Source organism: Aplidium turbinatum, chromosome 2, assembly GCF_918807975.1.
Source record: "Aplidium turbinatum chromosome 2, kaAplTurb1.1, whole genome shotgun sequence".
In the NCBI taxonomy this organism is placed as follows: domain Eukaryota; kingdom Metazoa; phylum Chordata; class Ascidiacea; order Aplousobranchia; family Polyclinidae; genus Aplidium; species Aplidium turbinatum.
Genome location: NC_137473.1, coordinates 50,586,714 through 50,604,153, shown reverse-complemented (window position 1 = coordinate 50,604,153; position 17,440 = coordinate 50,586,714). Strand labels below are relative to the sequence as shown.

The 17,440-nt window shown below is 36.5% G+C and overlaps 1 protein-coding gene across 1 annotated transcript in view; it reads right to left on the bottom strand.

Moving 5' to 3' along the window:
• Nucleotides 1–16,484, bottom strand: part of LOC145788182 (high affinity cGMP-specific 3',5'-cyclic phosphodiesterase 9A-like) — a 34,251-nt gene extending 17,767 nt beyond the window's left edge. Inside the window, exons 1-2 of the mRNA XM_082599870.1 lie at nucleotides 16,261–16,484; nucleotides 14,180–14,637 (exon numbers count right to left, since the gene is read on the bottom strand). Coding sequence (XP_082455996.1) covers nucleotides 14,180–14,583 — 404 coding nt within the window. The 5' untranslated portion in view covers nucleotides 14,584–14,637; nucleotides 16,261–16,484. The remainder of the gene's footprint in view (nucleotides 1–14,179; nucleotides 14,638–16,260) is intronic.
• Between the last annotated feature and the right edge of the window lie 956 nt (nucleotides 16,485–17,440).

The following is a 17,440-nucleotide window of genomic DNA, read 5'->3' as shown; positions in this document are numbered from 1 at the left end:
TTTTTACATGTTTAGTATCGGCCACAGTATCGGCCAAATTTTGCCGATACCGATACTCAAAAAATGGCCGATATCACCGATACCGATGCCGATACCGATATATCGGTACATCTCTAATTTTATGTATTGGTGAGGGGCTAGCGTATTTGAAGTCTTGGTTTGAATTTTATTTTCTTGTTTTATTAATTTCAAACTAACATTCAAACCAAACAACCATTTTGCAACTAATTTTGTCATTTGTAAGAGTTGGAAAAGTGGGAAATGCTATTTAGCATAGTTCTTCTTTTGGATTTTTTAAATTTTTGGCCTGATTTAAAAAGAACAAACGCAAAAGTAACGAAATAAATCAAGAAGCTTAAGGTGGCAATCGAGTTGACACTGGTAATTCTAGGTACTGTAAATTTCCCACTAATGATTGCCTGTTTGTTTATTTTCCCTAACATGCCAAGCTGTGCTGTGGTACCCGGCGATGCAATGTGCCTACGTGACAAATTATTCGAAGAAAATTCGTAGTGTTGTTCAGATTAGCGAATTACATTATTATCTGAGGGCAAATTAAGATCGCTGAGTTGTAAAACGTTTCACACCTGTACCTTCTACACCCTGCAGCAGTTGCAGCAATCTAATATTTCTTCGATCAGATTCCTATTCCTGCATAAGAAAATCACAAAATCAGTTGCACGAGGTCATGTGTAAATGGCCTTGTGACGTATGCGATTGTTTGTAAATATACAATTATACATAAGTGGACGAAATTGCGTTTTTATTCTTTAATACCAAACTTTCAAATGTTAGACATTTGTAAAGTGATACTCGTGACAAACTTGAGCGGTTTTAAGGTCCAATGTCATTTTTTTGAAGATTGCTCTAAAAAGATCGAAATCATTGCTAAAGCATTGTACTCTTCAAGGGAACTTTCCATTTTAAAATCATTTTAAAACAATTTTGGGTTTTAACCAAACCTTTTACCAAACAAAAGCACCGATGATAACCGACACTGCATCTTTATTAACGATGTAATAGCTTTGAAAAACACAATACCTCCTTTTTGAAGAGGATAAACATACCCGGTTGCTGTAATTCCCTTCACAAAATTACCACATGGCAACATATCTTAACCGCATTGCCATTTTGTTTCAACAATGGACTTTTGGTGCTTTTGTTAGCATGGTCGTGCAATTATGACATAAGTAGTATGCATTTGAAGAACAAACGAGTCAAATGGTTTGAAAGCAAACAAAACTGGCCTTTTCGTTCAAAAAGAAAAAAAATTGTGTTTCTGCATCAAATAAACTTTGTATCACCTACAGTCCGACAACCAAGTGGAAATGTCCCATTTATGCAAAACATCATTGTTTTTTATTCCTTTTTTTTAGCAAAAACAAAAAACAAACAAAAAAACACAATATTATTGTGACTTTCGATTTTGCAAAGAAACTCTGGAAAAAATGTTTTGATTTAATGGTGTATTTAGACTTAGAGGGTAATGCCTGATTTTGGTACACAATATGCATTGAATGATATTTTTTCTTTTGATTTAATCAGGCGAATTGCAACTTAGGCCTACATAGCAAGCGATTGTCTGTAACGTCAAGACACGCTGCTCTTACAGTGTTCAGGCACTGACCATTTCAATGATGGTCTACTCTTTCACAAGTGACATAGCCTATTTATCGAACTATAATTAAGATGTGAGATAATAACACGTCAAAGCTTGTTAGAGTAGGCATGGCCTGGAGTACGCTAATAAATGTGTAGATATAGTGCCTGAATGGGCATTAAACGTTTTTGCATAGAAACCATGCAGGCACAAAACAGATATATAAGTTTTGTTTCTTTTGACTCACTATCGTTTACATCTACTACCAATTTCACCGCTTTTTATCAAACATGATTTACTTTCGAAGTTCTACGATTTCACACGATTCGACGCAAAATCAACGCTAACGTTACTGACTGTCACATTACAGGGTGAGCGGTCTGTAACAAACATTCTTTTTCCGGTACGGTTAGAAGAAAGTGACAGACGTGATAAATTTATATATTAAATCAATTGTTATCATCTTCAGATTGATATTTATTTACAATATTCATCTTGATCGCTGTTTAAATTACTTCGTTAAGAAAAGGAGAAAGTGCGCTGAAGTATTTGTATAACCCGTCTTCGAAGATATGTGTTTAGATTGAAGAAACCCCAGGCATGACATCTCAAGCATAAAGTGGATGAAACTATTTACAGTCGCATATTTTGTGACTAAACAACTATACTTTGATTTTAACTTTACAAGTTTTGTAAAAATTACCATTTCATGCATCATTTTACAAAAGGAGAAAACGCTACAAAAAATTGATTACTGATACAAGAATATGCTTCTGTACAAATACGGATTTTCAATTTGCAATGGTTCAACTTCAAAGGCAGACAGTAATGTATATAAATATTCATTGGATTCTTTCCTATACTGTAAATATTGCTTAACTTTCTTGGAAACAACGTCGACAAAATTGTCTGCACTCTTTTGCGAGGTGAAAATAACATCAGTGATCACTCCAACAACTTATAATCACAGGAGTCAGAAGACCATGCTATTGCAACCAGAGCCAAAGTAATCCCTGGAGATGTCTTACGCACTTGGGGCTATTGCGCCCCAAAACCAGTAGTGTTCACAGTGGGAGTTCAAAGGGTACGTTTGGATCCGGGCCCGATATGATTTTAGTGGATTTCCAAAAGACCCAAAAACTTATTATTAACTTTTGTAATAGTGCATATTTAGCGGAAGCTTGTTTTTTGGGATCAGAAATACCTTTGGTATCGCCCTCAAATTGACCTATGAACGGCCATGCTTACATCATATCTCGATGTGTAAAAAGCAGCACCTTGTTAGTGGTGTCCCTCTTTGGTTAAACTCAGACATTTTCACCAAAGAAGACCACTTTCTTTGTGGTGATCACCTCATGTTAATGCACTATGCACTGGCCAACTTGACGTTATGGTGATTAACCCAAACTTGCTTTAAACTTTGAGCAAGATTAAGCAACTGTCATATCGCACGCATATGCGCAACATACAAAGTTTGTCTTTTGCAAACTTCTCTTCAAAACTAGGTTTCGGCTGCTCGGCTTTCAGACAAGAAAAAAAAAAACTGTACTCGTGTATGTCATAAAGGTCAAAAAAGCAATCTTAAAAACTTAAGGTAATTTGACTCTTTTGCACAAATAATAATGTAGGCCTAACTTCAACAATCGCGACTAAATGTCAAGAAAAATAATAACCATGATTGTTGTAACATTCGACTTCTTAGAATTTTATGACGTAAACAAGTAGCCTATCTTGTTTCGCGTTGATATAAAGTGGAAACAAAACTAATGTTTAGCCAAGCCCATGACAGACGACAACTTATCGGCTTGTGACATCTTTAAACGTGACAGTGGTTCGTCAAATCCCACTGCAAGCTTCAACTACAAACAAGATTGCTGTCATTAAATGGCTAACGTCATTTATTTCCTCTGCTGGTACACCAGGGGGAGTGCCGATGTTTCTTTCATAATTTCAACTGAAGCATGTTCGTGAAAGGCAGCAAATAATGAGTGCTTCCAAGTATTCTTGTTAGGCTTACATCAAAAGCAGAAAATGGTCACGTGATTTCAGCGTAGCTCAAGATCAGTCAAAGATAAAATTAAAGACCACTCTTTCAATATAAAGCTTGAAAATTAACTTAAATCGTTCGCAATGTATTGTGAAGCCACGGTGCAAAAATGACATTGCAATTTCTATTGCCACTGATCTCGTTTTATGACGTCAGTGTCACGAACGTTATTGTTTCAAAAAGCGATTTTACCACAGAAGCTAACACTTAAACTTTAAATTACATTATTGACAAGGACACGTAGTGTTAGGAAGAATTTAAGTGTGTGCAGTTGGTACTAAATCCACTGTATACAGAATAATTAACTTAAGATGAGGAAATAATTTGTAAAGTCAAACATCAAAATACGAACTACGAAACACAAAAAATGGAATTTTTTTCTTCCATTCGTGCGTTTTTTGTGTGGAAAGCTCATAATTTATAATTTTCTGTGCACACATTACTACGTTTAAAGGGAATTGCTTGTGCTAACAACAACAATTAGGTGATCAAATTAGACGTTGGGCAACAAAAAGCAAATGCATACTTAGATTTACTATCCAATGCCACCACTTTGGCCTTGTACAAACGCAGGAATTACAACTTTCAAGAATTTGGAAAACTCACTTATTTATGTGGCCTAGATCAGCGAAGTAGACCTAAGACCTACACCAAAAAGATATAGACATTGTTAGGAAAAATTGCGAGATGGTGAAGTGTTCGTACCCCTTTAAGAGAGTAAATTTACTAACAAAATGCACTGTACAAAAAAGACTTAAAACTTGATCAGAAAAATTATGATGAGGGTAAATTTTGGCAAGTCCCCACGGACAACCTGCTAACCTACTACCATCCGTTTTCTCTCAGAAATTTTAGTTTAATGATGCTCTGGTAACACTTCCAATTTTTTTTTTATTGATCCGCCAAGTAGTCGTGATTGAATTTTTGTAGCTTCAAAAAGTCGATCAAGCTTGAGGATCGCTGTGTACTTACGGGTGGCCCATGTCTTATGCTTTTTCAAATTTATTCCTAAATTATATGAACTTTAGAGCTTTTCTCCTAAAACCAATAAATTCATCGACCACTTTGGGAGTACGTAAACCAGGTTAGGCATCGCTCTTTTAGTTTTTAGCAGGCTAGTCAGCATTAAGCCGACATATCGACCATCATTCTGCGACAACTTCGTCCACTAATCCAAAGTATTACTGCACATGTTTGGTAGAGGCAGCCTAGAATTTGAAATCCTTGCAATCAGGTAGCAAAAGGTTCTTAACGACAGCCTTAAAACATCTCTGCCATTGTCAACAATGAGTTGAGCTATGTTGATACCAGCAATGAAGTGACAAGAATGCAGTACCACTGATTGATCACTTTTAGCAATAATAGAAACTTCAGTAACGCACATAATAATGCTCACTATTGAATTTACTTCGGCAAACTTAAACTCACAGTTTGGTTTATCCCATCACTCATCTTTTTTAACGACAGGCAAACAAGTTGAAATCCGATTAGCACATAACAGCGACAGATATATTTATAGATTTGTTTATCATTTTTCAATTATGTCTTCCAATTAATAATAATTGCGGAATGGTATCCCCCTTTTTTGTTGACTATAAACCAACTAAATACCATACGCCGTCGTAAACGAAAGACGTGTAGCTATTTTTCTAAGTCGGCTAAGTTACATTATCCTGTGTTTGTAGAAGATTCGCCACAGCTGAAGTCGTTGCTGTGACGTACATAAACAAATGCATCTAAACCGCAAATCGTCGTCATTCGTGAATGATCTTACACTGAAAAAGGATTTAAATTTTTCCGATAGGTTTATGTCAGCATAAGTTTAAATCAAACATTACTACTTTAAGCGCGACAAAAATTTGTAAAAGGAATAAACAACGCACAATTTCACACCGAGTAGATCCCAATTGCAGATTCACATAATTTACATACAGTATCTTCCAAAATACTATCGCGGACTTTGAACAGTAAAGTCAAGTTATTTTTTATCTCACGGTTATCTTAGCGTTGATGAGTACAACTATTCTAGAACGTAATGTGGTGTCTTCAATAGGCAAATTGCTATCACAGAAAGTGAAGTAGCCTCCATAATCGTGCGCGCCATACTATAATATTAAAAGCTGATATGTTCTTGAATATCTGATTTACTGAGGCACTTGCAGAAGAGTTATGTAACTCTTTCATGTAACGGCAAGCAGCTTTTGCAAGACAAAGTTCGGACACTTTCAAAATCCTTTGCTTACTTTACCCCCTCCTCTCCTTATTCTTTCAATCAACTAAATTGCGCGCTATGACTTTTTAAACACAATTGTCTTCTGCAGCCAAAATTTGGTTGTTTCTCGTTTGTTTTAGAACCTTTACATTGAACAATGAACATGTTAACAAGCAACAGGTTAAATTAGTGCAATAAAGCAACAAATTTATCTGTCTTCACAGCGTAGATTCTAAGTTGAACGACAAAAATTTATCTGTCTTTGTAGTCCAAACGTATTTTGGAAATTTGGCATGAGGAAATAAATAGACAGTAAAGTTTATTAATCGGCAATGTCAATCGATTTTTTGAAGTGGTTGAAATTTCAACTGCAGCCCGACAGTGGAAATTTATTTTGCAACGAAAAGGAAACAATACGCAAAGGTAAAACTAAAATAAACTCTTCATCTTATAAAACTATGTTTTTATCTACGCCCAAATTCGGTTTAGAAGCTTTTTTGTAATCTTTGAAGTGTAAGTTTAAATCGACTTTGAAATCTTGTGACGAAATTGCATTTGCGATGAGTTGTTTCACAGTTCTGGAGTCATTGCAATCTTTTTTATCTTATTTTAAGTTCTAATTAGATTTCAGGATTGCAAATCTTGATAAGAGATTTGTTGCATGGTTATTCAAAATCAATTTAATGCCGCGAGCTTTGGCTTTTCTTTTTCCACCATCCAACACCAAGCCTATATGCAAACAAGTTCTTAAAATTAGCATAATTTTCTTGAAAATCAACAAATTTTTGATATAATCAATAGGTCGAATGTATTTGAAGATATGAAAGTGCCCTCCATTTGAAATGTAGCTTTCTATTGCAAAATACGTCTCCTGCACTCATCATTAAGGTTGCTTGAAAGTAATAACGGATTATTGATCAAACAGACTTGTTTCATCATGCGATAAAAGGCACAATTTAAAACTGGTTTATTTTAAATAACTTATTGATATTTTAGAAACAAGAAAAACTTGGTTGAGTACTGTATTCAGCAATTTGTGTGTTGTCGTCAATTAGGAGCAGTCTAACGCAACATAATCAATCATTGCTACTGTCGCTCTATCTAAATCGCAACTGCCTTTAAAAAGGAGTTGTCATTTGAACTCACGTCAACACATGCCAAAAATTAACGAATATCACGTAAAAATACACTTTTTTTGCAATTACGACAATTTTGTTTTCTTTCAAACTTTGATATTGATAAACGGTTTATTTCACGACATTAATTCAACTAGATATTGGCCAAATCACCATGACAACGTCAATCCAACAGAGTATAGGTTATATCTAAAACGGGCAGCAATCTTGCGTCATATGAGGTAGATAGTTGTTATAAGATTAAATATAAAGCTACCAGAAAGCCGAAAAACCATGGTATAATGTATTAAAAGTAAACAGTTTTGATTCATTCATTGATAAGAAGAGCACGATTTTGACTTTCTACAAAGATGTTCTTGACCTTTGTCAAATCCAATTAGATAAATCTGCCACCTCAACACAAGGATGGGAACAGTTATGAAATAAAGATAAAAATATCGAACTTTTAACGTATAATTTTGCGATACAAGTGATTGCGTAAAATATTTCAAACTTTTTTTTAGAAAAAAAAAGCAGTAATTTTGCCATTGAATCCAATGGGCCGTTTTTAGTAGTTTACTGCGGATATAGCCCAAGCAAACTACCCAATTAGAAATCCAGTCGTATTTTGCAGTCTTTTAACTACGATGACTAATACCTCTCATAGATTTGCAGTGTATTTAATGGAGAAAATGATTGGATCTAGTCCATATAAACTATTTTTCTTTCAGAGCTGACATCCAGATTTTTATGACAACTCGTATCCACCGTAAGTTACGCGTTAACACTTGGCTTAGGATGACGGGTGAGTAAATAAAAGTTGTTTTGTTTTCAAGTTTGTTTTTTAAGCTGTTGTAGATAAGAACTTGTGTATTGGCGATTAAAAAAAAAGACAGAACACTATTTCGAGCCAAAGTCTTGTCGCTCATCAACTGAATATCGCTATCCTCTTTGGCGACATCTCTCGTCAAATGATTCACATACTTTGTTCTACAGTAACTACAAGCTGTAGCGGACGTTTTTGTAAGTAGGTTGCAAACAAATGGTCATAGCTCATGTTCAACAACTTTACTGCACTGATGAGAACCATAAATTCAAGCAAGTATTCCTTAGTCTACAATAAACAATGCCTAATTTAGCATGATCTGATTTTCAAGACAAAACTCATGGAAGATTGATATTGGCACCCAGGTTGCCATTCGCAAACCGAATTTCAATTCAATTCAATTTATTTTTCTTTGTCAGAACGCAAAAAGAAATGATATTGTAAAAAAGAAATACAGTAACAAAACCAACAAAAGGAAAAGGTGGCAAAACCTTAATGGTTTAAGACGTGCATAAAAAGATCTAATATTGCGGTATTTGCACCGATAAGTATAGTTAAGCACGGCCACCAAACCTGATACTGTAAAACAAGTAGCCTAGATGAATTAGTTAAGAATCAGTCGCCTCCTCGTTGCTGAAACAATTGAAGCGCCAATTCTTAAAGCAACGAGAACACGACTGAACCTAACAACATCACAAAAACAAACTAACACACACATATTGTAATTAGGTAATGGACTATCAAAACATGGATTATTTACAGATTTTATACAGAAATAAAGTGTTCGCAGCAACGATATTGATGAGAACTACAAATTCAAGCAAGTATTCCTTAGTCTACAGTTAACAAAACTCATGGAAGACCAACAATATTTTTGCTAAGAAAAGCATCAAAGCAACAAAATTACAAAGGTGATGGTTCAAGTAAACCAATACCACGCACTCAGTGCCGGTCTTTAGGGTGTGCAAACCGTGCGATCGCACAGGGCCCGCAAATTAGGGGGCCCGCAATTTACTCAGAAAATGCAGCAATTTTGTCATTTCCAATGGAAAAATTCAACAAAGGAATTGGCATCAAGAAAACCTAGAGACTTAAGGGGTGCAACCTATTTCGTACCCTGAAAAGATCGAGAAAAAAAAACAACATAGCCAAAGTCGCTGATCGGAGTTGCGGCAAAAGTTTCAAATTTCTCTCGATCTTTTCAGGGGACCAAATGGGTCGAAATTTGATTTTGTTACTCCGATTTCAGGGTACGAAAGCGGGGTACGAATTTTTCAGGTGACGAAATAGGTTGCATCCAGACTCAACATAGCTTTATTTCCGAAAAATGCCAAAGAATGCATGACCTTATCCTTTTGCTATGCCACTGGACAGCACCATTTTACATTCAAAATTTTTTGGGGGAGGCCTCCCACACCCCCCGCCGCTGGGTGTCGCCTTCGGTGATCACGCCGTCAGGCTTCACCCGCCGACCGTCAAACCACCCCCTTCCCTTTCAAAATACCTAGCTACGCTTCTGAATTGAATCATTGTCATTGGGGCCCGCAAAGCATATTCCGCACAGGGCCCGAAATACCCTAGACCGGCACTGCACGCACTGTATTCTTAACTACTGCGTTGTGTAAGCGACTTTTATCTCTTCATGTTGACTAAATTGCTAATTTAAAACGAACGTTAGTGAGCTTGAGTTTATAATGCGTTTATTCGGATACAGCTAGGCCTAATCAAAAACGGTAGCGCACGCAAACTACTTCGTGACTGTTCACTTGTTTAGCAAGTTTCAAACTCAGGCTTGATTTGAGCAGTAGGTTTTCATATCATTTCCAAATATTATTCAAAGTAAAAACTAACCAACCAACTGTAAACTACTGTATTGAGTCAACAGCATTGCTCAGGGCATAGCCTACATCGGCTGATGCTTGAGCGATTGAATTCTATAACTTAATAACTATTCACTCAGTTGATACTGTATTTACCATCAGGAGAGATAAAAAAAAAGTAATAAAAACGTAGTTTCGATTATTTCAAATACTAAATCCACACAGTCCTGATAATGCAACCGACTTCAAAAGGTCAAAACTTTACAATGCCAAAAGCAAAAACATTAGTTCTCTAAACCAATCCACACTTCCAATCCACCTATCACGTTTTTCTGAGTAATGGATAATGGAGAGATAGTATAATTCCACTTAAGACTTTTGGACTTGGGCTACGGATTAAAACGTATTGTAAACTGAAAAAGAAAGTTTTCGAAAGGTTTGCTAAACATGAGTTTAGTATCGACATTTGGGGCTGTTAATTTTTAGATCAGATTGTCCAACCATTTGTTCCTAAATTAAGTATCCCATCAATTAGAACCAGTTCAGATTACTTTGCAGGTAGAAATTGATGTTTTCAACTAAACAACATTGATATTTTGCATACGGCTTTTTAGAGGTCACACAATTGCAGGCGCGCATTGAGACCAAGTGGGTTATTAAGATTTGTTCACCAAATTAAGTTGTAATGCAGGCTCGTACCAACAAAATGATGTTAAATGGCGAGTTTTGTTCTAATAATAGGAAACTTCTTCATTTGAGTTTTCTGGTGGTCTTTACCACCCCAAGTTAGCGATGTTTCGTTTCGGTTCATTTGGTAGGTAAAAGATGGTGCAATCGTTAATGATAGGATGTGTGGTCTTTACCACAGTATCAAATTTGCAAAAAAAAGGAAGCCACTCTCCATTAGGGAGCTACTGAGCAGTGAAAACCTTCCTTACTCACTATAGGGGGTGAAAACCTTCCTTACCTACTGTAAGGGGTGAAAACCTTCCTTACTCACTATAGGGGGTGAAAACTTTCCTGGTCAAGAAACATAAGCTATAAGAAACAAAGTAAGTGGAAAACAGAATAATTCAAAACGTAGCAACAAACCTGTATCCAGTCAAAGATTTTATTTGAATAAGCTGAAGATGCTATTATTATAGCGGAATCGATTCTTAATAAATTACACTAATAGGTTAGATTGTTGTGCATATGCCAGCATTTGATGAATGCAAAATAGCAGTCCAGTCAAAGAAATGTCATCAAAATAGAAATTTTGCAAGGTCAGTAAAGTTGCAGCAAATCGTCATTTACGCTAAATTTAGAATAAAGAATAAGTAATAAACACATCTCATCATTGCTTAACAACAGCGTGGAGTTTTTAGGGTTGATTTGTCACGTTTGAAAGTTTTGTAAGCAAATGTATCAAATTATCACAAAACTATATGGCATGTAATCCATCTCTAATAAACAAGCCATCAATAATTTCTTTGAAAACCATACCACACACAACAGTTCGCTCTGATAGCTCAGTTGATCAGCGCGTGACTGTGAACAAAGAAGCTTCAAGATCAAGTGGCGCTAGTTCGACTCCCAGATGTGGGCTTAAGTAACGCATTGTAAGGACTGCTCTCTATTCAGCGGCACCTAATGGATGGAATAATTCCCCGGCAACAACACTTCAACAATCGGAAACTTTACTCTGTCAATCTCGGTAACCGGTGGTGGGTCAAAAGCCTCTGCAAGTATGCGAAACTACCAGGAATAAAACTGCCAAGGTCTTGTCAGTGCGAAGATAAAGATTTAAAACTGAACTAACCAAACCAACAACTGATTCGTCATCTTGACAATACGTTATTGTAATACTAAAAAATCTTGCATAATAAATAGTTAGATTTAAATTCAAATAACCTCCCACACCATGTAGACTTTGTACAGCAATGGTACGCAAGTGTGGGCTTTAGTTTTTCTCAGAACTGATACTAATCGATAATTAGAACTCGAAACGCATTTTTAGTTTTTTTTCTCAGCTTGCAAAATTGTCATTTATTTCAAGTAAAACAGCAACTTTTGCAAGCTGGGTAGTGTTTGCTTTACGTGGGTGGCAGAGTCCAACTCGACAGTTATCTAGCCACTGTATAATATGGCGAGGAAAAGGTTTTTCACTGTTCGAAGCTGCAGTACTTTTCCTCTGACTCTCTTCAGGAGCTTGTCGTTAGAATAAAGTCAACCATGGCCCCCTAAAGATACGGCCTGATTTGTCACATTTTGCAGAAATTTCCAGGTTTTTCTAACTTTGGGCGAATGTTCAAATGAATTTTTCTAAAAATTAGATTTTTACGCTTTCCTTATTCTTTTCCCCAGATGACATAATAGGTTTTAACATCCTCACATGTTGAAAAACAAAGAAAATTTGATTTTGTAGATTTTAGTCAGACTGTTAATTTTCAATAACAGTCTGATTTTGCGTTTTTCAACTTACTTTTTCTCATTTGCTACTGCTTCCCCAAAGCAATAAGAAAGTTTTTTGTCTTTAGGAAACTGCAAAAAGTAAAAACATCTCAAAAAATGTCAGTGAAGCACTAGCAGTAGCTGAAATCAAAATCTGCAAAATATGACAAATCAGGCCGCATCTCCAGGTGGCCATGAGTCAACGTAAATGTGGTAAGGTCATCACTACTGCAGCTTTGAGCAATAAAAAAAACTCTCGCCATATTCAAATTATGTGCGACAACTAGAGTAAATTCTCATCTAGCTATAAATGATATGAGCGCGGTGCTCTGGTCGCAGTTTTGTTGCATTGAGCTAATCACGCAAAACAAATTCATTAGCCATTGTTTCAAACTGTTGCGTTACGAAAAAATAATGATCCTGTTACAGAATAGAGAGTTTTACAACAAAACATTTCAAGCAGTATGAAATACCTAAATAAGTTTTGAATTATTAAGTTCTATACCCTAAGTGTGTGCATGGCCACCTAAAGATACGGCTTGATTTGTCACATTTTGCAGAAATTTCCAGGTTTTTCTAACTTTGGGCGAACGTTTAAATAAATTTTTCTAAAAATTAGATTTTTACGCTTTCTTTATTCTTTTCCCAGATGACATAATAGGTTTTAACATCCTCACATGTTGAAAAACAAAGAAAATTTGATTTCGAAGATTTTAGTCAGACTGTTAATTTTCAATAACAGTCTGATTTTGCGTTTTTCAACTTACTTTTTCTCATTTGCTATTGCTTCCCCAAGGCAACAAAAAAGTTTTATGTCATTAGGAAACCGCAAAAAGTAAAAACATCTCAAAAAATGTCAGTCAAGCACTAGCAGTAGCTGTAATCAAAATCTGCAAAATGTGACAAATCAGGCCGCATCTCCAGGTGGCCATGGTGTGTGATATTATCTTTATTTTTACATGAGGGGGGGTCTAGATCTAATAGAAAGTAGTAAAATAACAGAAACAATTCGCACTCTTCTTTGGAGGTCTATCTTTTGCAAAAAAAAAAAACACGGATGATATTGAAACTGCAGGTTAGCTCGAGGTAACGAGGTTGGAGGAAAAGTGCAGCATTTACATCTGTTGGTGTCCTAAACCCCAAAGAAATCAGGATCCTAATCTCAGGAGGATAGAGAAGGGGGGGGGGGGATATCACAAGAACAGTACTGCCATAAAAGATCAAGACTGGACCTTGAGAGTTAGGGGCACTCCAGAATCGGGGCCCCACAATTGCATGGAAACTATAATTCAGCTAATTACGTTAATCAGACTGCATGATAAGAATGATATCACTGTTAGGCAATAACTAGTGAAGAGAACAAAAGTATGAAAAAATGTGTTGGTCACAACCAGAGATCCCAGTTGTGTTTTTAAGCATGTTAAATGACCTTTAAAAAACATTTTTATTTGATAAAAATAAACATTTTTTTTGTGCACAATCTGTGATAAATTCAAATGCTGAAAGATATTTGTACTTTTGCAGTTTTGAACTATCTGTTCCGCAACAAATAAAACATCTAAACAACAAGCTAACTGATATCAGGTTACGCAACTGTAGACTCTCTAAGTCTAATTAGCGTTGAAGAATATATATATATATATATATTTTTTTTCACATCTTTATCCTGCAATCCGGGAAAGCGGACTTGAGCGCTATGCATCGGTGACCTTTCGACGTACACCTGACCCACGCTGCAGCCGACGGCAGTGTCTGTTTCTGGTTGTCTACTCTACTCTACTTATGACTTAAATTTGGTACTACCCATTACTCGAAATCGATGACTGGGTAGAGACAATTATCGTAAAGTTTCTTGCCCAGAGAAACAACAGCAAGTGCGGGTGGCTGGAGTCGGACATGCAGGCTCTCGACTGCGAGCCCAACGCACTAACCACTCGGCCACTGCAATTCGTTAAAGAACACTCAAAACCGTCGGTTCTATAAACTTTTATTTTTAGGAAGCGATTAGCGCGAACCGGCCGAGTCCCACCATTGGATACAACACACCAAAGCATCAGTCAATATTGGTGTTTTTTTACATAAAGCTTTTCATCTAATCTACCGTAGCTATAGAAACCCAGCCTTACCTTCGCTGTTGCGACTGGTCTCCATTTGTTGCATCGGTGCTTTCTTCATACAGAGAATCATCGTCATCGATTTGCAATCCCACTTTACCATTTTTGTCCGCACTATTTTCTGTAGTGTCCGAAGACGTTTCATGTTGATCTTTTCGCGATGCACCCTCTGTGGTTAAGAGAACAAACAATTCTTCCGATTGTGACAAAGACGCTTCTTCGGTTTCGATTTCTTCTGTGATGCTTGATGATGACGTGCTGTCGACGTCATTTGTACCAAAACGAGTTGACGTCAGCAAGTCTGGCACATCAGCGCTGGTGTTGCTGCTTGAATCATCAGATTTACTGCTATGGCTTGCTCTTGATACATCTAAGATAGAATCATCCATACGTGTTTTACCGATACTGTCCATCATGCAGTTGCATAGGTACACTAGAATCAGCAAGGAAGAATTCACTGAATGCCAAACCTAGCAGAAAAGCAAGCTTTTTGAGTAAATGGCCCTGTTTCATATCGTACAACTTTCCCTAGTTACGTTTAAAAATACACTTTTTACATTGAAAAAATGTTGCTTTTTTATTGAAAACCACCACTATCCTTGCTAAATTTTTTTCAAACTGCGACGCACCTTTACCAAACTTTGTGAGAACTTCTTTCACAACGAGCACGCGGGCTCCATTGTGTTCAAACTTTTGTTCCAAACTGTCTTTTGTTATTGCTGTAACCTTTACGATGTAGCCTTGATTATATGCTTTGAAAAAGAACGGCTTCACAATAAAGCGTATTCATTATGAAGATCAATACAATAATTTTTTTGACACGGACATTTTTTGAAAGAAAAATGCTATTTGTTCTTTAAGAACCACTCGTGTCGTGCTGCCTTCCACTACATACAGGCACTTTTCCCACTTCAAAAATCTCCTATCACAAAAGCTTTGGGATTTAGGCCTGCGCATTGATATCCTTCCTGTATATTCTATAGCCTACTTCCTACTGTATTCTATTTTGCTTGTCCTTTCCGACACTTCACTTTTAGTAACAACAAAATTGTAATATAGTTCGGTTCATCTATTTTCATTCGACGTCCACTAAGATAGGGGTCTTAAACTCAAATTGCTCCGAGGACCAAACGAATCCAGACAGCAAATCCGTCATTTTTACATTGATTCAACATCTGCAGACGTTGAATCAATGTAAAAATAACGGATTTTGCTGTCTGGGAATGGCACATGCGGCTAGTGGGTTGTATATTTGAGACCCTTGCACTGGACTAATTCTTTTAACGACTCCAGTTTGTTTTTAAATTTTGCAACATATTTACGACGTAAACAGTAAACACATTATTACGTGCTTTGCAAATTATCTCTCTGCTTTACGCTTCACGTTAGTAAGAACAGAATCTGTACTGCTTTCAACAAGCTTTCGTGTGATTCGATCTAGAATTGCATCATCAACTACAAGTAGAGAGGCTCTGCCACTGATATGGCAAAGCAGAAATGAAACAAACTTTTCGGGAACGGGATCTTAAGCTTTTTCTTTCATTTTTAGTTTGCATGTTACTGTAATAGCTCGGTTTTCGGAAAGAATGCACGTTGGTAAAGGGCACTAATATTATTCGTGAAGCGTTTCTCCCATGACGTAATAATTCAAGCTGCAACACAAGGTGCGATTAGTTGCAGGGCGCAACATTTTGCAAAATGCATTGATCAATCACCTTTAACCCAGACAACAAACCATCCGTTTCTTTATATAGATTCAACGCCTGCGAAACTTTGAATCTATACAAACGGTTAATTTGCTGTCTGAGAAGTCTTCACCTAAAATGAACTTTATAAAAGTAACTTTAAAGCGTTTAAGCAAGCGCACAAAGGGAATTTTGTCCAGGCCCGCAAACTGCTAAAAACCTTTAGAGGTTGATATCGCAAAGTACAGAAAATTGTTGCATTTCAATAGAAAAGGTAATGAATTCAAAATACGCTTTAATTAGAAGCTTGCAAGCAAATTGGGGCGACCGCCCATACCCGCCCAAAAAACAAAAAAAATTAACTTCATTTACGGTGTGTTTGCAAGATCAAACTAGTACAAAACTTACTTATTGTGTTTCGTGACTTCGCTGGTTTATAAATCTGACGTCTGATAGCACATAAGATTCAACGTTTTAAAAGCTCTGTGTGAACATTGAGGCTCGTCAAGATTAGCAAACAATTCATTTCCTCCACTTCAAGCGCAACACTTCACTTCGCTTTTGGTGTAAACTGGAAAAACTTGAAAGTTTCTAGGCTTGTTCAACAGAAAACCGATAACTTTCATGACATGCCTTCCCTGTTACTGTCCAACTGCAGCCTTTCTGCTGAATGTGGATCGATCAATACAATAGCGAAATCGAAGGTGGTAGAAAGCTAAGTTTGTTTTCTCAACCGTGAAACTTGAGCCTGCACGATAAGCTTAATGATATTGACTGCACTCCCACACCAGCTGGCTTGAGTAGGCTAGGCTACGTCATGTTAGTTGGCTGTTCTTCGTGATATTGTCAATGACACCTGCTTGCTTTTATGTGGTCACAGTGTTTGTGTAGAACTTTTGAAATCAAAGAAAATAGATAGGCTACATTATAATGTCATTGAGTAAATTTTGCTCAGAGAAAACAATTGAAATCTTTGCTAAAAACCACAAAAAATGCATTTTGAAGGTAATTGTATGACCCTAAAAAGACTAAATGCTGCTACACAACCAACTAAGTTCATGAGCAAAGTTCTTCAAACAAGTCAAAACCGATCTTCAATGTTTTTACCAAATCGATTATAATATCGACCATAAACCAGGTAGTTTTGAAGTGTGACTTTGATAAAAATTGCCGTTATACCGACAGGTTAAGACTCACACTTAGTGTAAATCTTTTTCATCACAAAACGTTTTTTAAACAACACTTGCTAAGTTTAAGGCAATGGACTATACATCAACTTCTTGCTGAAGAAAAGAAATTGAAATGAAAAGAAATTTCTTCTTTGAAAAGTTATGCAGCTATTTCACAATCTACAAAAATGCCTTTGCAAAGACATTCAGCTAACAATTACATAACACTTGTGATTAGATCAACGATTCCGCTCAGTGGCGGATCAAGAAGGGAGGCGATCCCCCCTAAAACACAGAAAAGTAATTTTATTCATGATGTATGTGCAAGGTCGGATAGACCTACACATCATTGTGCTTGGATGAAATGTTTTATTGCGATTTCACAGCCTCTGATAGCTATATGGTAGGTTTCACATAAT